The sequence below is a fragment of the Oncorhynchus keta genome, chromosome 17, assembly GCF_023373465.1.
Source record: "Oncorhynchus keta strain PuntledgeMale-10-30-2019 chromosome 17, Oket_V2, whole genome shotgun sequence".
Taxonomy (NCBI): Eukaryota; Metazoa; Chordata; class Actinopteri; order Salmoniformes; family Salmonidae; genus Oncorhynchus; species Oncorhynchus keta.
The window spans coordinates 5,366,854-5,390,923 of record NC_068437.1 but is presented as its reverse complement, the minus strand read 5'-3'; the positions used below and the strand labels follow the sequence as shown (position 1 = coordinate 5,390,923).

The window sequence follows — 24,070 nt, the reverse complement described above, 5'->3', positions numbered from 1 at the left end:
TACAGAGAATATGATGTTGGCCCTGATAGTAGCTCACTTCGTGTGCCTGAAGGTCTACACATAAAGGAAGTGCCCGTGTGCTAGTTTGGGAAACATACAGACTGTTAAAGTAGTGTACCCTGAAGCAGTGGAGCCAGTGGTGAAAAATCTTGACACAGACACAGAAATATTACACATACAGTACCAGTCAAACGTTTGGACAACCCCCTCACATATGTGACCACCTCTACGTCGAAAGCAACAGCATGGCATCAAGCTCACTGCTAAGAAATGTCAAAAGACGGTTGGTTATACAGTGATCCAGCAGAGGTGGCTCCTGTCCCGGCCTTGAAGGAGAGACAACAAGCTACAGCAGGGGAAGTCGGGCAATAGGGTTCTTATCCTACTACATGTTGTGTATATCGAGGACTTTTCATTGTACAACCTGCTTGCCGATCCTCTCACTAACTCACCACCACTGCATAAACCCAAAGACTTCAAAAAGCAAAAGCAAAAGTATCCAATGGACAGAGGAGCACCAGGATTTGTTAATTCAACAACCTCGCCGACAGCCTGTCCAACCCTCCAGTGTTAGCCTACCCAGACTTCAACCAGCTGACGCATCACAAGTAGGACTTGGAGCAGTCCTATGACGACGTCGAGAGGGCAAGTTGAGAGTAATAATAGCCTATTGGTCCAGAACGCTCACTCGTCCAGAGAAGAACTACAATCTGCATTCGGGCAAGCTAGAGTTCTCGGTGCTGAAGTGGGCTCTGTGAGCCCAGGAGAAAAAGAGAATGACTGAGGCCTATAGAGATAGCATCCAAAAATGAAGTCAAGTCAGCTGACAGTAGAAAGAAGCAGTACGACAAGAGAACCTATGGGTGAGAGCTTCAAGAAGGCAGCAGGGTCCTTGTAAGGTACATGAGAGAAAGGGGAGGGCCAGGCAAAATCCACTCCTACTGGGGAGACTAAGTCTATGTCATCCAGGCGCGCAAAGGTAAAGATAGTCCAGTTTTCGAGAGTGGGAGAGGTGAGATAAGAGTGCTCCATAGAAACCTGTTGTTGCCATGTGACTTTCTACCTGTAGCTGAAACTCCAGAACAACCTCAGAACAACGACAGAGTAAAAAGAAGATTGAGTAACGGAACAAAACTTAGACCCCATGTGACACAGAACCATCAACACACAGACAGCGAGGAACATTCTGATGAGGAGTTCCAGACAGAACAACTTACCTGGTCACCCACCGAGCCACCATGTCCACCCACACTGAACCACACAGCACATGAGTTCCATCCTCAGAGCACGGTGGGTGACCAGGTAAGTTGTCCTGTCTGGAACTCCTCATCAGAATGTTCCTCGCTGTCTGTGTGTTGATGGTTCTGTCCTCAGAGCATGTCCACCCACACTGAACCACACAGCACATGAGTTCCATCCTCAGAGCACACCAGAAGTACAGGAGAGGTGTCAGTCGCCACAAACAGGTGCAAACTTAGCTGGAGAAGGAGTGGGGAAGGGGAAACCTAGTCAGTTGCACAACTGAATGCATTCAACCGAAATGTGTCTTCTGCATTTAACCCAACCAACATTAACCCGACAAACATTGGTAGTAGTAGCATTGGTAGTAGAATGGCCTTACTGAACAGCTGAGTGACTTTCAACGTGGCATGGTCATAGGATGGCACTTTTCCAACAAGTCGGTTTGTCAAATTTCTGCCCTGCTAAAGCTACCCTTGTCAACTGTGAGTGCTGTTATTGTGAAGTGGAAACGTCTAGGAGCAATGGAGCAGTGGAAACTCGTTCTCTTGAATGATAAATCACGTTTCACCATCTGGCAGTCCGACGGACAAATCTCAGTTTGGTGGATGCCAGGAGAACGCTACCTGCCCGAATGCATAGTGCCAACTGTAAAGTTTGGTGGAGGAGGAATAATGGTCTGGTGCTGTTTTTCATGGTTCGGGCTAGGCCCCTAAGTTCCAGTGAAGGAAAATCTTAACGCTACAGCATATAATGACATTCTAGACGGTTCTGTGCTTCCAACTTTGTGGCAACAGTATGGGGAAGGCCCTTTCTGGTATCAGCATGACAATGTTCCCGTGCATAAAGCGAGTCCATACAGAAATGGTTTGTCGAGATCAGTGTGGGAGAACTTGACTGGCCTGCACAGAGCCCATACCTCAACCCCATCGAACACCTTTAGGATAAATTGGAGAGCCGACTGTGAGCCAGGCCTAATCGCTCAACATCAGTGCCCGACCTCACTAATGCTCTTGGGGCTGACTGGAAGTAATTCCCCACAGCAACGTTCCAACATCAAGTGGAAAGCCTGCCCAGAAGAGTGGAGGCTGTTATAGTCATGGTCATGTCATTTTTATCCGACTCGGTCACAAAGCTGCCTGCAAGCCCCCCCAAATGTAATTATTATTTAAAGTATTATTTATTTACAAAATCAGTCTCGCTTTTACAGTTGCTTATGTCTTAAAGACATTAAACAGTGCTTTCATTTCATTTTCAATAATTATAACGCAAGTCTTTGTCATTGATCTATTTTTCCAGCAGAAAGAAAAAACAAGGTGAGATTTTTGGCTAAAAATAAAATTCTGATCTTTGGCACACAAGCTCAAAAAGCAGCAAGGAAGCAATACTGTTGTCTTATATAGTATATATATATATATATATATATATATATATATATATATATATAAGACAACAGTATTGCTTCAAAGCTGCTTTTTGATACAGCAGGCTCTGCCACCTAGTGGGGAACAACTGTACATGTGGTGGTGACAGACATAACTAAACAGGTCAACATGGCCGCAGGGCCAGACGGATTACCAGGACCGAGTGTGCACTGACCAACTGGCAACTGTCTTCTCTGACATTTTCAACCTATCCCTGTCTGAGTTTGTAATACCAACATGTTTCCAGCAGACCAGTCCCTGTGCACAAGAACACGAAGGTAGCCTGCCTAAATGATTACCGACCCGTAACACTCATGTCTGTAGCCATGAAGTGCTTTGAAAGGCTGGTAATGGCTCACATTAACACCATCATCCCAGAAATCTTAGACCCACTCCAACTTGCATACCGCCCCAACAGATCCACAGATGATGCAATCTCTATTGCACTCCACACTGCCCTTTCCCACATGGACAAATGAAACACCTACGTGAGAATGCTATTCATTAACTACAGCTCAGCGTTCAACACCATAGTACCCCCAAAACTCATCACTAAGCTAAGGACCCTGGGACTAAACACCTCCCTCTGCAACTGGATCCTGGACTTTCTGACGGTCTGCCCCAGAAGGTAAGGGTAGGTAGCAATACATCTGCCACGCTGATCCTCAACACGGGGGCCCCTCAGGGCTGAGTCCCCTCCTGTACTCCCTGTTCACTCATGACTGCATGGCCAGGCACGACTCCAACACCATCATTATTTTTGCAGATGACACAACAGTGGTAGGCCTGATCACCAACTACGACAAGACAGCCTATAGGGAGGTCAGAAACCTGACCGTGTTGTGCCAGGACAACAACCTCTCGCTCAACGTGATCAAGACAAAGGAGATGATTGTGGACTATTAGGAAAAGGAAGACTGAGCACGCCCCCATTCTCATTGACAGGGCTGTAGTGGAGCAGGTTCAGAGTTTCAAGTTCCTTGGTGTCCACAACAAACTAACATGGTCCAAGCACACCAAGACAGTCGTGAAGAGGGCACGGCAAAACCTATTCCCCCTCAGGAGACTGAAAAGATTTGGCATGGCTCCTCAGATTCTTAAAAGGTTCTACAGCTGCACCATCAAGAGCCCTCAGACTATTTGCATTAACCCCCCACTTTTACACTGCTGCTACTCTGTTATTATCTATGCATATATCACTTTAATAACTCTACCTACATGCATATATTACCTCAATTACCTCGACTAATTGACTGATTTATTTCTTATTTTTCTTTAGGCATTTTTCTAAAAACTGCATTGTTGGTCAAGGGCTTATAAGTAAGAATTTCATTGTAAGGTCTAGCTACACCTGTTGTATTCGGCTAATTTGACAAATAACATTTGATTTGATTCGATTTTAACACCCATTTGAAATGATGCAAAAGAAGCAAACAGACCGAAATGGGGAGAGACCTGCCTGAACTTGTCCAATAAGACACAGAGCTCGCTCAGGACACACAGAGTGCGCCCAGAGTAGGCTATAGCGTTGTCGAATCACACAAAGTTTGTAAAAGGCGGTCATTTTTTTCTATTTTTTGTTCAAATTGAACCTTTATTGAACTAGGCAAGTCAGTTTAAGAACAAAATCATATTTACAATGACAGCCTACCCCGAACAATGCTGGGCCAATTGTGCACCGCCCTATGGGACTCCCAATCACAGCCAGATGTGATACAGCCTGGATTCAAACCAGGTCCATCTCTTGCACTGAGATAGAGTGTCTTAGACCACTGTACCACTCGGGAGCCCAAACAAAAGTCCAAAGTTGCTAAATTTGCTAGGTTACCTCCAATTAATGACTATTTGGCTAAATCTAGTTGATGATTATACAGATAGCAGATCAGCCCATGAACAACATAGAGATGAAGAGAGGAAAGTGTTTAAATATCAAGGTATCTTAACGGAGACCAACTGTTTAAAAAATATTTCCATATCTACCCTCATCGGCCTACCATTTGTTGATCACACATTCTCTACTGAAGCTCTCACATCGGCAGCAATAGCAGACTACATTATTCGACTACAGGATTACAGAATAGAGTTAGGAATGTTCATGCAAGACAGGAGTCAGGAGTTTTGATTTCAGTGAGATTGGGACTATAGGAAAATTGCCTAGGCTCTATATGAGGCTACTACTGTACGTGAGTCCATAGATAAATAATCATCTTGATTTAGGCTACATTATGGCATACTAAATGTTTCTAATCGGGGATAGATGAGCAAACGAATAGATGATCTACCACTTCTACTTGTCCAGCCAGAGATCAATTAACCAAATATACAGACAGAGATTCAGTGAAACAAAATCACATTGATTGATTATCAGACAAGTCACAGGCTTTTGGTCAGGAGTAGGACATGATTGATGATCAGAGTAGGACAGGCTGAAGAGCAAAATTCACTTGTATAAAATGCTAGCGAAATGTTCTGATCAGTTAATATGTGAGCAAACTAGACTAAAGATGATCATTCGCACTCACTTCAACTTAGCTAACATTTCCCCAGCCTAATTGTAACAAAATATCAAAACAGAGATGAAGTGAAAACAAAAATCGAACATTAATTGATTTATCTAATTGATTTATCTAGACCAGGGATTCCCAAACTCGGTGGGCCCCCCCCTGGGTGCATGTTTTTTGCCCTAGCCCTACACAGCTGCCGCCCGCCTCCGCAGCGTTGTTCTCAACACCAGTTTAAATCAAATAGCCTAACGTTTTCTAGAAATCGGTTGTTTTTACTAATCTGCTGATCTGCATGTTGTGTATTTTGTGGAAAAGGTTATCATTTACCAGGTCTTGTCATAAAATGTTTTGGGGAAATGTGAAGTGGTTCCGGGACAGTCCTGGGATCCCGGTGACCTGTGTTAACCTTTACTAACGACACAGAATCAAGTGGAGCACCAAAACATTCTGTGCGGAAGCAAAGCTATCCAAATAAGGATTTTAAAAAAGCTGTACAGGCAAATCCCTTGCATTAATCTGCCTAAAGATAACAAAGTCACAGGCTGACACCAAATAAGAATTTACAAGAAACATGTCCAAAAATGTGCATAGTTATGTCCCAAATGACACCCTATTCCCTATATAGTGCACTACTTTAGACCATAGGCCTATTGAACATGGTCAAACGTACTGCACTATATTGGGCATAGTGTGCCATTTGGGATGGAACCAGAGTGTAGGACCTTCCAGATGCAGAGGACTAAAGGGAGTCCATCCAGTGGCATAGTCTGCAGTCCATACTAGTCTCGCCTTTTCCACTACACTATGTGCTATGGGATGAGGGGAGTTAGTTGCACACTATGGGGGTCTCCCACTCTGTAAGGCAGGGGCATGGTGCGGTTACGGACCATCAGAGCTTGGTGTTCTCCTGAGAGGTGGAAAGATAGCAACACACACACACATGACTGTTAGAGGTCAGCTTAAGGCCGGTATAATACAAGTAATTTCTTAAAGATAATAACAGTTGTTGTGTTATCAGCAAACAGTTTATATTCTGTGCATGGGGATGGTAAAGGATCAAATGAGATGACTTGATGTTGAATAGGGTTGTTTCAGAGTTTTTAGGAAACGTCCATAGATGTCCATAGATACAATTGAAGTGGGAAGTTTACATACACCTTAGCCAAATATATTCAAACTCAGTTTTAAACGCTAATTCCCTGTCTTAGGTCAGTTAGGATCAGAAATGTATTTTAAGAATGTGAAATGTCAGAATAATAGTCGGGATAATTATTTATTTCAGTTTTTATTTATTTCATCACATTCCCAGTGGGTCAGAAGTTTACAAACACTCAATTAGTATTTGGTAGCATGGCCTTTAAATTGTTTAACTTGGGTCAAACATTTCGGGTTGGGTGAATTTTGGCCCATTCCTCCTGACAGGGCTGGTGTAACTGAGTCAGGTTTGTAGGCCTCCTTGCTCACACACGCTTTTTCAGTTCTGCCAACAAATTTTCTATAGGATTGAGGTCAGGGCTTTGTGATGGCCACTCCAATACCTTGACTTTGTTGTCATTTTGCCACAACTTTGAAAGTATGCTTGGGGTCATTGTCCCTTTGGAAGACCCATTTGCGACCAAGCAACTTCCTTAACTTCCTGACTGATGTCTTGAGATGTTGCTTCAATATATCCACAGAATTTTCCTACCTCATGATGCTATCTATTTTGTGAAGTGCACCAGTCCCTCCTGCAGCAAAGAACCCCCACAACATGATGATGCCACCCCGTGCTTCACGGTGTTCTTCAGCTTGCAAGCCTACCACTTTTTCCAACAAACATAACGATGGTCATTAAGGCCAAACAGTTCTATAGTTGTTTCATCAGACCAGAGGACATTTCTCCAAAAGTACGATCTTTGTCCCCATGTGCAGTTGCAAACCATAGTCTGGCTTTTTTTATGGCGGTTTTGGAGCAGTGGCTTCTTCCTTGCTGAGTGGCATTTCAGGTTATGTCGATATAGGACTCGTTTTACTGTGGATATATAGTTTTGTACCTGTTTCCTACAGCATCTTCACAAGGTCCTTTGATGTTGTTATGGGATTGATTTTCACTTTTCGCACACCAAAGTACGTTCATCTCCAGAAGACAGAATGCGTCTCCTTTCTGAGCGGTATGACGGCTGTGTGGTCCCATGGTGTTTATACTTGCTCACTATTGTTTGTAGAGATTAATGTGGTACCTTCAGGCATTTTGAAATTGCCCCCAAGGATGAACCAGACTTGTGGAGGTCTACAATTTCTGAGGTCTTGGCTGATTTATTTTGATTTTTGTATGATGTCAAGAAAAGAAGCACTGAGTTTGAACGTAGGTCTTGAAATACATCCACAGGTACACCTCCAACTGACTCAAATGATGTCAATTAGGCTTATTATCTGAAGCTTCTAAAGCCATGACATAATTTTCTGGAATTTTCCAAGCTGTTTAAAGTCACAGTGTATGTCAACTTCTGATCCACTAGAATTGTGATACAGTGAATTATAAGTGAAATAATCTGTCTGTAAACAATTGTTGTTACTTGTGTCATGCACAAAGTAGATGTCCTAACCGACTTGCCAAAACTATAGTTTGTTAACAAGGAATTTGTGGAGTGGTTAAAAAACTAGTTTTAATGACTCCAACCTAAGTATATGTAAACTTCCGACTTCCACTGTAATTAGTTCAGTGATCTTGGTTCGTGAAATATCTACCATCAATATCTTGGGGCTCTATTCAATTGGATTGAATAGAGCCCCTGAACGTGAAAGAACACCTTCCTCACCTTCTCTTCGTTGCAGTCTGTATCTCTCTCTCCCTCCTTTTCTTTGCAGGCCAGCTCTTCCCCCTCTTCTTTCTCTCTCTCTGTAGATGACTCCTCCACTGAACAAGTCTCCCTCCCCTTCTCCTTTTCTTCTCCTCCACACCCCTGAACACAATCTTTCACCTCTTCTCCTCTCGACCCTGTTGCCTCCTCTCCTGTCTGTCTCTCCTCTGCTATCTGTCTGTCCTCCTGTCTCTCCTCTCCTGTCTGTCTCTCCTCTCTCTGGGGCTCCAGCGTTTTTTCCGACTTTGTCTTTTCCAGTGGGTCAGTGTCTGTGGTTGATCTGTCTGTTGTGGCAATCTGTTCCTTTGAGTTAACAGGGGTAGAAGAGCCTGTCTCTATCTTTGCTTTGGTAGACATAGTGGTGTCTGCTCTTTCGCCATCCTTCTCTTCCACTTCCTTCTCAAACACCTCCTCCCCCTCTCCCTTCTCTTCCTCCCCAACTTTGGCCTCAGGGTCGTCGGGTGTAGTTAGGGGCATCTCTTCACCCGTCACCCCGTCTCCTTCCTCGCCGCTGGACTTCCTGTGGCGTCTCGAAGGTGGGCGTCGCCGGATGGAGAGGCGGGCTCTTCCCTGGAGAGGCAGGGACACAGACCATTAAGAACAGGTATGACACAGGATATGACATAATACACATGCAGACAAACACACAGGCTTAAAGGTATAACACACACACACACCCTGTCACACACACACACACACACACGTGTGTACACTTACACACACACACATTTGTTTTACTAACCTTGAAGGGACCAAAAAATGTATTCCAATCCAAATCCTAATTTCCCTAACCCTAACCTAACCTCTAAACCTAACCCCAAACCCTAATTGTAACCCTAATTGTAACCCTAATTGTAACCCTAATTGCAACCCTAAACATAACCCTTGACACTTTTTTTAATTCATTGTTTTGCCAGTCCCCTCAAGGAAGAATGCTATTTTAGTGTTAAGGGTTATGTTTAGGGTTGCAATTAGGGTATGTATACACACACACACACACAGTACCGGTCAAAAGTATGGATACACCTACTCATTCAAGGCTTTTTCTTCATTTTTACTATTTTTTCATAGTATAATAATAGTGAAGACATCAACACTATGAAATAACACATGGAATCATGTAGTAGCCAAAAAAGTGTTAAACAAATCAACATATATTTTAGATTCTTCAAAGTAGCCATCCTATGCCTTGATGACAACTTTGCACAGTGCTGGCACTCTCTCAACCAGCTTCATGAGGTAGTCATCTGGAATGCATTTCAATTAACAAGTGTGCCTTGTTAAAAGTTAATTTGTGAAATTGATTTCCTACTTAATGCATTTGAGCCAATCAGTTGTGTTGTGGTGTACAGAAGATAGCCCTATTTGGTAAAAGACCAAGTCCATATTATGGCAAGAACAGCTCAAATAAGCAAAGAGAAATGACAGTCCATCATTACTTTAAGACATGAAGTTCAGTCAATCCGGAACATTGCAAGAACTTTCTTCAAGTGCAGTCACAAAAACCATCAAGCGCTATGATGAAACTGGCTCTCATGAGCACCGCCACAGGAAAGGAAGACCCAGAGTTACCTCTGCAGAGGATAAATTCATTAGGTTTAAACTGCACATTAGATTGCAGCCCAAATAAATGCTTCAAAGAGTTCAAGTAACAGACACCAACTGATCAGAGGATTGGCCAAAATTTTGATTGGTGCTGTATGTGTGTGTTTTCTTGTCACATACACAAGATGGGTACAGTGAAGCGTGATCTTTTACAGGGTCAGCCATGGTAGTACGGAGCAAATTAGGGTTAAGTGCCTTGCTCAACGGTACATCAACCTGATTTTTTTTGCCTTGTCTGCTCAGGTATTCGAACCAGCAACCTTTCGGTTACTGGCTCTAACCACTAGGCTACCTGCCGCCCTAAAATGTTACCACTTGTCTGATGAATTTTCCTTATTTTACTATCCTTGTGAGGACGTCTGATCCCCACAGGGATAGTAAAACCAAAAACACACACACTTAGCAGACCTTGTTGATACTGGGCAGTAGGGATCCGTCGGTGGGTGTGGCTGGGACCTCAAAGGTGGCAGGTGTCTCTTCCTTGCTCAGCGACCGAGGGAGGGGTGCACTGCTGACTGGGGAGGTGGGGGTTACCGTAGTAACAGGAGGGATGGGGGAGCAGGTGGAGGTGAAGGAGGGGGGCAACAGTCTCAGCCCAGGGCTCTTAGGAGAGGGCAGGAGGGAACAGGGGGATAAAGCCAGGTTAGCCTGGAGAGAGAGAGTGAGTGGGGGGAGAGAGAGAGAGAGGGTGGGGAGAGAGAGAGAGAGGGTGGAGAGAGAGAGAGAGGGTGGGGAGAGAGAGAGAGAGGGGTGGGGAGAGAGAGAGGGGGGGGGAGAGAGAGAGAGGGTGGGGGAGAGAGAGAGAGAGAGAGAGAGAGAGAGAGAGAGGGTGGGGAGAGGGAGAGAGAGGGTGGGGAGAGAGGGAGAAGGTGGGGAGAGAGGGAGAGAGAGAGAGGGTGGGGAGAGAGGGAGAGAGAGAGGGGGTGGGGAGAGAGGGAGAGAGAGAGGTTGGGGAGAGAGAGAGGGAGAGTGGGGAGAGAGAGAGGGTGGGGAGAGAGAGAGGGTGGGGAGAGAGAGAGCAAAGAAGAAAGAGAGAGAGAAAGACAGGGAGAGAGATAATTATTGCAATGTTATTACATACTAAGACGGTACCTAAGATTCAGAGAACATAGCAGGCATTTTGTGTGGGCTGTCCGTCAGGAAATGGCTGCTCTCTCTTATTATCAACCTGTGAGACTGTAACTGGTCCTCTCCATCTGACCTCCCTTCTCTCTCTGCATGCACCTGCACAGCTCACTGACATACAACAGGGGCCTTGAATGCTCTTCACATAACTGTATGGTACAACAAGAGCATATCTCTCTCCAAAATCAACACGCACACAGATGCAGACAAGTACTCACACACACACACGCACACACCATGCTCACCTGCAGTTTCTCAATAAGAGCAGAGTTCCTTTTGGTTTTGGCAGGATGCAGAGACGGGGAGATGGGTTTCTGAAACACAGGTGAGAAATACACACACACACAAGCACTGCATCACTGCATGCTTCTCTGTTTCGTCCTACATATTAACTTTATCTCCGCCTGTATTAGATACCAGGTTTAGGGTCAACTCTAGATACAGATGATGTACATAGAACTGTACAACACACAGCCCCTCACACTAGAGGTCGACCGATTAATCGGACGTTGCGATTGCGAACTAATTTGCCAGAATTCTACGTAATTATGACATACATTGAAGGTTGCGCAATGTAACAAGAATATTTAGACTTAGGGATGCCCACCCGTTAGATAAAATAACAAACGGTTCCGTATTTCACTGAAATAATAAACGTTTTGTTTTCGAAATGATAGTTTCCGGATTCGATCATATTAATGACCAAAGGCTCGTATTTCTGTGTGTTATTATGTTATAATTAAGTCTATGATTTGATAGAGCAGTCTGACTGAGCAGCAGCAGGCCCATAATCGTTCATCCAAACAGCACTTTCGTGCGTTTTGCCAGCAGCTCTTCGCAAGCAGAGCGCTGTTTATGACTTCAAGCCTATCAGCCTAATGGCTGGTGTAACCAATGTGAAATGGCTAGCTAGTTAGCTGGGTGTGCGCTAATACTGTTTCAAACGTCACTCGCTTTTAGATTTGGAGTAGTTATTCCCCTTGCGCTGCAAGGGCCGCTGCTTTGTGGAGCGATGGGTAACGATGCTTTGAGTGTGGCTGTTGTCTATGTGTTCCTGGTTCGAGCCCAGGTAGGGGCAAGGGGGGGAGGGAAGCTATACTGTTACACTGGCAATTCTATAGTGCCTATAAGAACATCCAATAGTCAAAGGTATATGAAATAGAAATGGTATAGAGAGAAATAGTCTTATAAATACTATATTAACTACAACCTAAAACCTCTTACCTTGGAATATTGAAGTCTAATGTAAAAAGGAACCACCAACTTTCATATGTTCTCATGTTCTGAGCAAGGAACTTAAACGTTAACTTTTTTACATGGCACATATTACTTTCTTCTCCAACACTTTGTTTTTGCATTATTTAAACCAAATTGAACATGTTTCATTATTTATTTGAGGCTAAATAGATTTGATTGAGGTTTTATATTAAGTTAAAATAAGTGTTAATTCAGTATTGTTTTAATTGTCATTATTACAAAAAAACGTTTTTAAATCGGCCGATTAATCGGTATCTGCCTTTTTGGTCCTCCAATAATCGGTATCGGTATTGAAAAATCATAATCGGTCGTCCTCTACCTCATACACACATGTACACACAGACATCAAAAGGGACATGGCATTATAGAACTGTACAACACACAATTGTCAAACAGTCCCCTCAAACACTCACACACTCCTCTCACCTCCTCGTCCACCTGTCCCTGTGCTGTGGTCTTGGGGAGCTGTAGGGTTCGAGGGGGGCGTCTCCTAACAGGCTTATTACTCTGGAAGAGAAGCCAACACCAAGGGTGTTACTATACCAACAGCCATAATACTATTACACATAGTAATCACATAACACTAACACACACACACACACACACACAGATCAAGAGACACAAGACCAGCGGCTACTAAACCAACACTGTGCCATGAACACAATGGGCCTACTAACAACATAACATACACACAACACTGGAACGTCAACATAACAGAAGACAACAGAACAACACAAGTAGAACACAGGGCGCTACAGACATACAAATCTGACACTACAACACTCACACATGCCACTGACCAACAACACAGACGTTCATTTTAGAGATAGACAAAAAAACGATCATAGTGTACTGTCACTGAAATGACTCAAGAGGCACACAGCACAAATGCAGTACACCGACTGACAACACAGCAACCACAACCCATACATTAACACTGACAAACAAACACACTCCACATACACACACATGGCATCAGGACATCAATGAACACACCAAAGTACAAGACCTGTGCAGCACGTCAGAACAAAATATGTCGACAAGAAACAGCATTACACATAGAACACCTACTCATTCAAGGGTTTTTCTTTATTCGTACTATTTTCTACATTGTAGAATAATAGTGAAGACATCACAACTATGAAATAACACATGGAATCATGTAGTAACCAAAAAAGTGTTAAACAAATCAAAATATATTTTATATTTGAGATTCCTCAAAGTAGCCATCCTTTGCATTGATGACAGCTTTGCACACTCTAGATATTCTCTTAACCAGCTTCATGAGGAATGCTTTCCAACAGTCTTGAAGGAGTTCCCACATATGCTGAGCACCTTTTGGCTGCTTTTCCTTCACCCTGCGGTCCAAACCATCTCAATTGGGTTGAGGTTGGGTGATTGTGGAGGCCAGGTTATCTGATACAACACTCCATCACTCTCCTTCTTGGTCAAATAGCCCTTACACAGCCTGGAGGTGTGTTGGGTCATTGTCCTGTTGAAAAACAAATGATAGTCCCACTAAGCGGCAGGGTAGCCTAGTGGTTAGAGCGTTGGACTAGTAGCCGGAAGGTTGCAAGTTCATTTCCCCGAGCTGACAAGGTACAAATCTGTCGTTCTGCCCCTGAACAGGCAGTTAACCCACTGTTCCTAGGCCATCATTGAAAATAAGAATTTGTTCTTAACTGACTTGCCTAGTAAAATAAAAAATAAAAAGCGCAAACCAGATAGGTGTATCACTGCAGCATGCCGTGGTAAAGGGAACCCAACCCCTCTGAATCAGTAGCCATGCTGGTTAAGTGTGCCTTGAATTTTAAATAAATCACTGACAGTGTCACCAGCAAAGCACCCCACACCATCACACCTCCTCCTCCATGCTTCACAGTGGGAACCACACATGCAGAGATCATCTGTTCACCTACTCTGTCTCACAAAGACACGGCGGTTGGAACCAAAAATCTCAAATTTGGATTCATCAGACCAAAGGACAGATTTCCACCGGTCTAATGTCCTTTGCTTGTGTTTCTTGGTCCAAGAAAGTATTTTATTATTATTGGTGTACTTTAGTTTCTTTGCAGCAATTAGACCAGGAAGACCTGATTCACGCAGTCTCCTCTACAGTTGATGTTGAGATGTGTCTGTTACTTGAACTCTGTGAAGCATTTATTTGGGCTGTTAACACTAATGAACGTATCCTCTGCAGCAGAGGTAACTCAGGGTCTTCCTTTCCAACGGCGGTCCTCATGAGAGTATCATCATAGCACTTGATGGTTTTTGTGACTGCACTTGAAGAAACTTGAAAAAGACTTGACATTTTTCGGAATGTAGATAATAGTAAAAATTAAGAAAAACCCTAGAATGAGTAAGTGTGTCCAAACTTTTGACTGGTACTATACATTTCATGAATTAATGTTTACGACTGAGTGTGTGTTTAAGATCTATTTTGGTCAGAAATAAACACGTAAAAAACATCAATGAGGAGCTAAAATTATTCTATTGACACATTACAGTGACCATCAATGCATCAATGAATGTGGTTGTGTGTTTTAAAGCAGGGCTGACACTGTGTTCACCCGGAAGCACAGTGTCACGCCCTGACCGTAGACTGCTTTGTAGGTTTCTATTTTTAGTTTGGTCAGGGCGTGATGTGGGTGGGTATTCTATGTTTGTAGGTCTAGGTTTTCTTTTTCTATGTGTTTGGCCTGGTATGGTTCTCAATCAGAGGCAGCTGTCTATCGTTGTCTCTGATTGAGAGCCATACTTAGGTAGCCTGTTTTCCCACTGTTAGTTGTGGGTGATTATTTTCTGGTTAGTGTTTGTTGCACCTGTCAGAACTGTTCATTTATCGTTTTGTTGTTTTTGTTTGTGTATTCATTCTGGATTAAAAGTATCATGGATACGTACCACGCTGCACTTTGGTCCTCCTCTCCTTCCACCAACGAAAGTCGTTACACACAGATATTCATAGAACCACTTCCTGTGTGTAACTTCCTGTTTCACTTATCGGCATTTTAACACGTGTAGCTGCTTCAGTACTATCTATCTATCTATCTATCTATCTATCTATCTGAGTGTGAAAGAATAGAAGAGAAAAGAGAGAAAAAAGAGAGATAGAGAAAAGGAAGTTATAATGACCTCACCCCGTCAGTTCCCGTGGGGAAGGGAGGGGCATGAGCTTTGAACTTTCCAGCCAGCTCCGCCACTGACTTCTTAGGCGGGGCGTCCTCCTGAAACACAGGAAGTACAATATGGCTTAGTCCACACACACAAAGTAAATGGCTGCTGACACACAAAGAGATGAGGTGAGGTCATTGATTTGGGGGAAGCTGGGAATGCTTCCCAAATGGTACCCTATTCAATAAATGTTCAAATCAAATGTTATTGGTCACATACACGTTTAGCAGATGTTATTGTGCATGTAGCGAAATGCTCGTGTTTCTAGCTCCAACAGTGCAGTAATATCTAACCATTCACAACTACACATAAAGCTAAAAGTAAAATAATGGATTTATATTAGTATTGGGATGAGCAATGTCGGAGTCGTATAGAATAAAATACAGTAGAATAGAGTACAGTATATACATATGGGATGAGTAAAGCAAAAATATGTAAACAATATTAAAGTGACTAGTGTTCCATTATTAAAATGGCCAGTGATTTCAAGTCTATGTATATGTGGCAGCAGCCTCTAAGGTGCAGGGTTACGGAACCGGGTGGAAGCCACCTGGTGATGGCTGTTTAACAGTCTGATGGCCTTGAGATAAAAGCTGTTTTTCAGTCTCTATGTCCCAGCTCTGATGCACCTGTACTGACCTCGCCTTCTGGATGATAGCGGGGTGAACTGGCAGTGGCTCGGGTGGTTGTTGTCCTTGATGATCTTTTTGGCCTTCCTGTGACATTGGGTGGTGTAGGTGTCCTGGAGGGCAGGTAGTTTGCCCACGGTGATAAGTTGGGCAGACCTCACTATCCTCTGGAGAGCCGTACGGTTGTGGGAGGAGCAGTTGCCGTACCAGGTGGTGATGCAGCCCGACACAAAGCTCTCAATTGTGCATCTGTAAATGTTTGTGAGGCTTTTAGTTTAATTATTTCTGTTGCGCCTTTTTCACCACGCTGTCTTTGTGGGTGGACCATTTCAGTTTGTCAGCGATGTGCACGCTGAGGAACTTGAAGTTTTCCATCTTGTCCACTGCAGTCCCGTCGATGTGGATAGGGGCATGCTCCCACTGCTGTTTCCCGAAGTCCACGATCAGCTCCTTTGTTTTGTCGACATTGAGTGAAAGGTTACTTTCCTGGTACCACACTCCCAGGGCTCTCACCTCCTCCCTGTAGGCTGTCTCATCCTTGTTGGTAATCAGTCCTATTACTGTTGTGTCGTCTGCAAAATTGAGTTGGAGGCGTATTCCCAGTCACCTTGCCATAGTTAAATGTGGTGGTTCGAACTTTCAGTTTTGCACAAATGCTGCCATCTATACACAGTTTCTGGTTAGGGTAGGTTTTAAGAGTCTGTGTATTCATCAATGTTATTCTCAGAGGCTAACGGAAACATATCCCACGTGATCAAAACAATCTTGAAGCGTGGATTCTGATTGGTCAGACCAGCGTTGAATATTTCTTAGCACGGATACTTCCTGTTTGAGTTTCTGCCAATAGGAAGGAGCAAATTGGAGTCGTGATCAGATTAGCAGAAGGGCAGGGAGGGCCTTGTAGGCATTTAGAAAAGTTGATTAGCAGTGGTCCCATGTTTTCTCAGATTGAGTGCTACAGTTAATGTGTTGGTCGAACTTCGGTAGCGTTTTTCTCAAATTTGATTTGTTAAAATCCCCAGCTACAATAAATGTTGTCTCAGGATATGTGGTTTCCATTTTGCATAAAGTCCAGTGAAGTTCTTTGAGGGCTGTTGTGGTGTCGGTTTGAGGGGGAATATAGTAACGCTGTTACTATAAGCAAAGAGTATTCTCTTGGGAGGTAATACGGTCGGCATTTGATTTTGATGTATTCTAGGTTGAGTGAACAAAAAGACTTGAGTTTCTGTATTTTATCACAATCACACCATGAGTAGTTAATCATAAAACATACACCCTGCCTTTGTTTTTCCCGGAGAGTTCTTTATTCCTGTTTGCGCATTGTAGAACTTTGTGAGAACCCAGCTGGCTGTAAAGACAAAGACAATATATCCGGAGAGAGCCAAGTTTCCATGAAACAGAGTACGTTACAACCCCTGATGTCTCTCTGGAAGAAGATTCTTGCCCTGAGCTTGTCTACTTCCAGAGACTGAACATTAGCGAGTAATATACTCGGAAGCAGTGGGTGGTGTGCACGCCTCCTGAGTCGGACTAGAAGTCCACTCCGACTACCTCTTCTCCGCTAGCAGTGTTTGAGATCAGCCTCTGGAATCAGTTCAATTGCCCTGGGGGGTACGAACAAAGGATCCAATTCGGGAAAGTCGTAAAAGTTATTTCCGGCTTTATGTAGTAACACAAAACAAATCCTGGGCTAATAGAGTAAGAATTAACACACACAAAAAATACTGCAAAGTTGCTTAGGAGCTAGAAGCAGAGCTGCCCTATTTGTTGGCGCCATCTTGCCCTGGTCAAAAGTAGCACACAGTGTAGGGAATAATGTGGCTTTTGGAACACAACTTCTCCAATACACAACCATACTGACACAACAGAACATTTACATTTATATTTTAGTCATTTAGCAGACGTTCTCTAATCCAGAGCGACTTTCAATAGTGAGTGCATACATTTTCGTACTTTTCCCATTTTCCACAACAGGAAATTACCTCACACCCTCAGAATGGCTAGGGAAGGATATAGGGGGGAATACAGCGAGGAGCATGATTAAAAGAAAACTGAGAGATAGAAATAGAACAAACAGTTGGATGTGTTTGCCTGTCTGCCATTATGTCTGTCTATGGATGCTCTCTCTCTCTCCCTCTCGTCTCTCTGTATCCTGTGACCTCACCACACTTATATTTGCCACTCCCCTTTCCTTCTAACTCTGGAACAGTCAGATTACACAGGTTACACACAAATCCCCTCTCTCACTCGCTCTCTCTTTCCATCTCCCTCCCTCCACCCACCCCTCCTCTCTCTCTCTCTCTCTCTCTCTCTCTCTCGCTCTCTCTCTGTGTATGTCTGGGCTACCAAGTTTTCCTAGCAAGTTTGTAGCTTTCCTCAATACTCCTGTAAATCTAACATAGAGATAGATGAGAACCACTCTGTGTCTTATGGTAAGTAATTCTGCCATATACTGTGGCTCTTTCTACAGTCTAAGTATGATCTCACCCTGCTCTCTCTCTCTCACTAGGGCAAGACCCAGTTAGATCATGACTACGTCCCAAAAGGGCCTTGGTCAAAATCTGTGCACTATAAAGGGAATATGGTGCCATTTGGGATAGAGCCCAATCCCCTCCCTCCATCCAGAGCTGAGGTCATATCCCTCTCTCCTTCCCCCCTGTTCTCAGCTGTTTTCCCCTGCTCTGGTCAACAAGCACTTCCCTCTCTAGATATCCCCACTGCCCACTCAAGAGAGTGTGAAGAGAGAAATAGGGAAGACAGAGAGATGGAAGGAGAGAGAGAGACAATATTGATTATTATTTTTATTATGTTCATGTTGGAAATCTCAGAAGTAAGCTTTGGCAATATGTACATTGTTACATCATGCCAATATAGCAAATGTAATTTCATTGAATTTAGAAAGAGAGAGAGAGTGCAAGCCGTGTGTCTGTCTGTGTGTGTGTGGGTGGGTGGCTGGGAACCTGGGGACTTGGGACTGGAGGACATTACATAAAGTGGCAGTGAATAAGGTAAATGACAGGCTGGTGAAAGAGAGAAAGCACTGGCCTGAGAGATGTACTAGGGAGAGGGAGAGAAAGCCCTGGCCTGAGAGATGTACTAGGGAGAGGGAGAGAAAGCACTGGCCTGAGAGATGTACTAGGGAGAGGGAGAGAAAGCCCTGGCCAGAGAGATGTACTAGGGAGAGGGAGAGAAAGCACTGGCCTGAGAGATGTACTAGGGAGAGGGAGAGAAAGCACTGGCTTGAGAGATGTACTAGGGAGAGGGAGAGAAAGCACTGGCCTGAGAGATGTACTAGGGAGAGGGAGAGAAAGCCCTGGCCTGAGAGATGTACTAGGGAGAGGGAGAGAAAGCACTGGCTTGAGAGATGTACTAGGGAGAGGGAGAGAAAGCACTGGCCTGAGAGATGTACTAGGGAGAGGGAGAGAAAGCCCTGGCCTGAGAGATGTACTAGGGAGAGGGAGAGAAAGCACTGTCTTGAGAGATGTACTAGGGAGAGGGAGAGAAAGCACTGGCCTGAGAGATGTACTAGGGAGAGGGAGAGAACGAATGAGAGGGAGAAAGATGAGAGATATCAGTAACAGATTGAGAGTCTGCTGCCTGGAGCACAACCCTTACTCTGTGGTGTTTACAAATCTGAAGAGATGGGATAGGTGTGAGCAATATCTAACAATAAAGCCTAAGTAGGGTCATCACTATATTACTTAGGCCCCAGACCCCCTGTCCCCTGACCCAGATGCCTGGCCCCCCGGACCTGGACCCAGACCCTCAAACCCAGACCCCCTGTCCCCTGACCCAGATGCCTGGCCCCTGGACCTGGACCCAGACCCTCAAACCCAGACCCCACCAGGCTCTGCTCTATGGACACATCCTGAAAGGATGGATTGGATGCCAGGCATGTCTTCAACAGTTTCACTTATTCCCATGGAATTTTCTCTGGTGGTAAAAGTTTATATGAGGAAAATGGGATGGCCCTTCTTACTGAGGTGCGTTGTTTAGTGGGGGAGAGAGGGAGAGAGACCAGAGCTGTTGACAGTTCCAATGTCCCATTCAGGCCTGCTTCTACAGTACAAGACCTTTCTTCCTGTTTATAAGTCCATTTAACACATACACTCAGTATTTGGGACCCATGCAAGGAATTAAACCCACACACCTAGTGTTGCCACTGCCAGTACTATTCTCCACAATGCTCCAAGTTAGCTCACTGACGTGTGTTATAGAAGAGCTTGGGATAACAATATAGCTGGTCTAACCAAACACACTCTCTGAAGGTCGTACTTCAGACATTTATGTACACTCTGTGTGAAAATTGTCTTTAAAAGAATATAAACCAAACTGCACAATGCATCCAGTGAGTGCTGCCTGGCCTTCTTCTGGCATCATTACTCGACACACACCTGTTCCACAGTGCATGATGGGAGATGATGTCACACCATGGCAGACAGCTTCAACACCTGAACTGCTGTTTTTACGATGCTTTTACAGCGTTAAATAAACACGCCAGCCTCACGCACTCCCTTCCCAGCCCCGCCCCCCATCCCTCCAGACTTGTTGTTCATTTCGTGTGAGCGTGTGTGTGTGTTAACTGGGCTTGGCAGCACTCCAGCCATAGGGAGAGAGTAAACACTGCAACAGCACAACCAAAACACAACATCTTAATCACTTTACCATGCTGGACCTCTCCCTCCCTCTATATCTCTCTTCCTCTATAATCTACACACTCTGCTCTGCTCTCAGTCATGTTGCTATGTGTGTGGGCTCTGGGGAGATGTTATTGGTTGCACCCTTCCAGAAACATCCAGACATAACTCATCTGATCCCTATTTATATGCCTGTATACATCATCCTCACACATACAGTGCCTTCAGAAAGTATTCATACCCCTTGACTTAAATGTCTCAGAGCTTTCCACACCTGGATTGTGCAACATTTCTTCAAGCTTTGTCAAATTGGTTGTTGATCATTGCTCAACAACCATTTTCAAGTCTTGCCATAGATTTTCAAGTCGAGAGAGAGAGAGAGAGAGAGAGAGAGAGAGAGAGAGAGAGAGAGAGAGAGAGAGAGAGAACAGAGACAGAGAGTCAGAGAGAGAGAGAGAGAGAGACAGAGACAGAGAGAGAGAGAGAGAGAGAGAGAGAGAGAGAGAGCAGAGAGAGAGTCAGAGAGAGAGAGAACAGAGACAGAGAGAACAGAGATGAGAGAGAGAGAGAGAGAACAGAGACAGAGAGAGAGAGTCAGAGAGAGAGAGAGAGAACAGAGACAGAGAGAACAGAGAGAGAGAGAGAGAGAGAGAGAACAGAGACAGAGAGAGTCAGAGAGAGAGAGAGAACAGAGACAGAGAGAACAGAGACAGAGAGAACAGAGAGAGAGAGAGAGAGAGAGAGAGAGAGAACAGAGAGAGAGAGAGAGAGAGAGAGAGAGAGAGAGAGAGAGAGAACAGAGAGAGAGTCAGAGAGAGAGAGAGTCAGAGAGAGAGAGAACAGAGACAGAGAGAACAGAGACAGAGAGAACAGAGAGAGAGAGAACAGAGAGAGAGAGAACAGAGACAGAGAGAACAGAGACAGAGAGAACAGAGACAGAGAGAACAGAGAGAGAGAGAGAGGCCTATCGGATAGAATGGAACCGTCAGATTACACAAATTACAATCTTACTGTTCCATTCTGTCAGATAGACACCTCTCTCTCTCATGACATCATCATCTGGATCTGCTTATGTGTGGTGGATATGAGGTGGAGTCCAGTGTGTGTGTTGGCAGAGACTAAACATTAAGCTCAAACAGCATCCCAAATACACTCCGAACACACACACACTTTCAGTAAGACCATACCCAGGTCTTTACAGTCCTTTACTCCCCTTCCTCTCTTACTTTCCCTCTTTCCTTTCTCTCTTTATCCCCCTCTGTCTTGTTTCTCTTTGTCCTTCATTATCTGCCCTCACTTGAGGCAGCAGCGGTCTACACACACACACGGCTGTTGAAGTGGGGTTGATACACACTATGTTGAAGGACTCACATTGCTGGCATTCAGCAGATAATGAAATCACATAGCCCGGAGGCCAGGCGAACGTGGGGGTACACACACACAAATTAATTCTCATCCTTAAAGGCAGGAGACCAAGTGTATGAGTATAAAACATGCCTTTAGCATGGACTGGACTTGTCAAATGGCACCATATACCCATTTAGTGTACTTTTGACAATAGAGAATAGGGTGCCATTTGGGATGCAGACAGTCTTGATCTAAGGTCTCGTCTCTGGACAACTAGTCGCCCAATCAATGTCACGTTTCACATCCCACGCATGTATATGTCTACAGCGTGTAGAAGTGTGCAACTCCATGTGTAGAAACCTGTTGCAAAGGCAACGGTTACACCACTTCCTCTGTGTGTGGTGTGTGTTCCTGTCATATTTCCTGTTTGAGTAACGTACTGAACAACATCGATGCAGAGAAGCAGCTACAGTATAGGGTCAGCAAACCAGGAAGTCTTCCTGTGATAGGCTGCCATTCCACCACCACATGCATCATGCATCTAACTCAAACCAATATGTCTGCTCCAAAATGCAACAACTCTATTCTAACAACTACTACAAGTGACATTCTTTCATCATAGCCTAATGCAGAGGTGTCAAAGTTAATTCCTGGATGGCTGGTTTTCGCTCTTCCCTTGTACTTGATTGATCAATTAAGGAAATTGTTCAGTTCGAAACTCCACTCACCTGGTTGTCTATTTGTTCACCGTCACCAGGTCCAGAACATATTCAAGTAAACGTACAGTATTATACAGAGCCATGGCTGCATGAAACTCCCTTCTGTTTCATATAGCACAGGTGAAGAGCAAACCTGGTTTCAAAAAAACAGATACAGCAACACCTCACAGCACAACGCCTCTCCCCAATGTGTCATACCTGTTTTTTTTGTATGTATTGACATATGTAACTAATGGATGCGCGCACACACACACATTACATGTTAATATGTTTGGTCTTTTTTCAGTAATGTCTTCTTCTTTATGTCTCGGACCCCAGTAAATCTATCTGTCACCATTGGTGTCGGGATCGTAATTTTAAAAAATACAACATTTTAAAAAGTCTGTCTTAATTGTACACAAATTGAAAGGTCGTAACAAAAACCAGGAATAACATTTGACACTCTGGGCTTAATGCATACAAATTCAGTCATTGGGCTATATGCTTGACAGTCTCTCACACACTGATGGCACTATGAACATGAGAGAAAGAGAGTGAGATGTCATGACAAGTGACAACATGCATGACAAAGTTTAGTTCAGTGAAATGTACGGGCTAAAACTAAGCCCAGGCCTGGTTGTTATGCTCCTCTGTAATTCAAAACATATGAATCATCTAAATCTGCATGCTATCAGTTTGGTCCTTACAGATCACACAGAGAGTGTCATGTCTTGTGCAGGTTATTAGACTACATAGCCGACGAAACTCAACTCTACCATTTACGAGTTTAGTCGGCTATAGACTACATTGTACTGGACAGCACAGAATCACAGATATAATTCTATATGTAAATCAACAACTTAACTCTTCAACACAAACAAAAAACGATTTTAAAACACCCCAAAACTCGGTTTACCTCCATCCTCTGCTGCAGCTGCCTTGACTGTCGTCCCGTTCGCAGCAAGTTTCAACTCCCTCTAAAAGTTTTATTTTGGGACTTGTCAAAGTTGCGCTCGGTCTCCTCTCCTCACACCCTTCTCTCTCCTGCCAGGCCCGTGTATGTGAGCTCAGCGAGAACCCTTAGTCGGCTGGAAAGGTGCTCTCTCTCTCCCGCTCTCTCTCTCTCTGCGGTTATATTTAGAAAGCACTCTCACAACATTTCCAGAACGTGTGACTAGAGTGAGAGTGAGTGAATCAACAGTAGCCTGTTTGTCGTTTTCAAACTGTAGTGTTGCGTTGCATGCATTTTCATGCTGAGCCGATGCTGAGATTTATACAAAGTGATTGAAGTTCATTTTAGGGATGCGTATGACGCAGGTGTAGCTACCAGTGGAGGCTCCTCAGAGGAGGAAGGGGAGGACGATCCTACTCAGTGAATTTGATAAAAATAGTGCAACATTTAAAAATGTATCCTTTTTACTATTCTGAATATATTAATGTCACCAAATAACTGATTAAAATGCGTATTGCAATTAAGCCTCAGCAGTACCCTCTAGGGTAGCACCATTGTGAAGCTGGAGGACAGCTAGTTTCCATCCTCCTCTGGGTATGTTGACTTTAATTCAAAACCTAGGAGGCTCATGGTTCTAATTGA

General features: G+C 44.1%; 1 protein-coding gene across 1 annotated transcript; it reads right to left on the bottom strand.

Moving 5' to 3' along the window:
• Positions 1-5,024: 5,024 nt before the first annotated feature.
• Positions 5,025-23,694, bottom strand: LOC118396331 (capZ-interacting protein-like). Its single transcript, XM_035790457.2, has 7 exons — positions 23,393-23,694; positions 15,132-15,218; positions 12,421-12,501; positions 10,983-11,051; positions 10,021-10,260; positions 7,966-8,577; positions 5,025-6,074 (listed from the first exon to the last, which is right to left on the bottom strand). Exons 1-7 carry the CDS (start codon positions 23,396-23,398, stop codon positions 6,057-6,059), a joined length of 1,113 nt encoding a protein of 370 aa, XP_035646350.1. The 5' UTR covers positions 23,399-23,694; the 3' UTR covers positions 5,025-6,056.
• Positions 23,695-24,070: the final 376 nt, after the last annotated feature.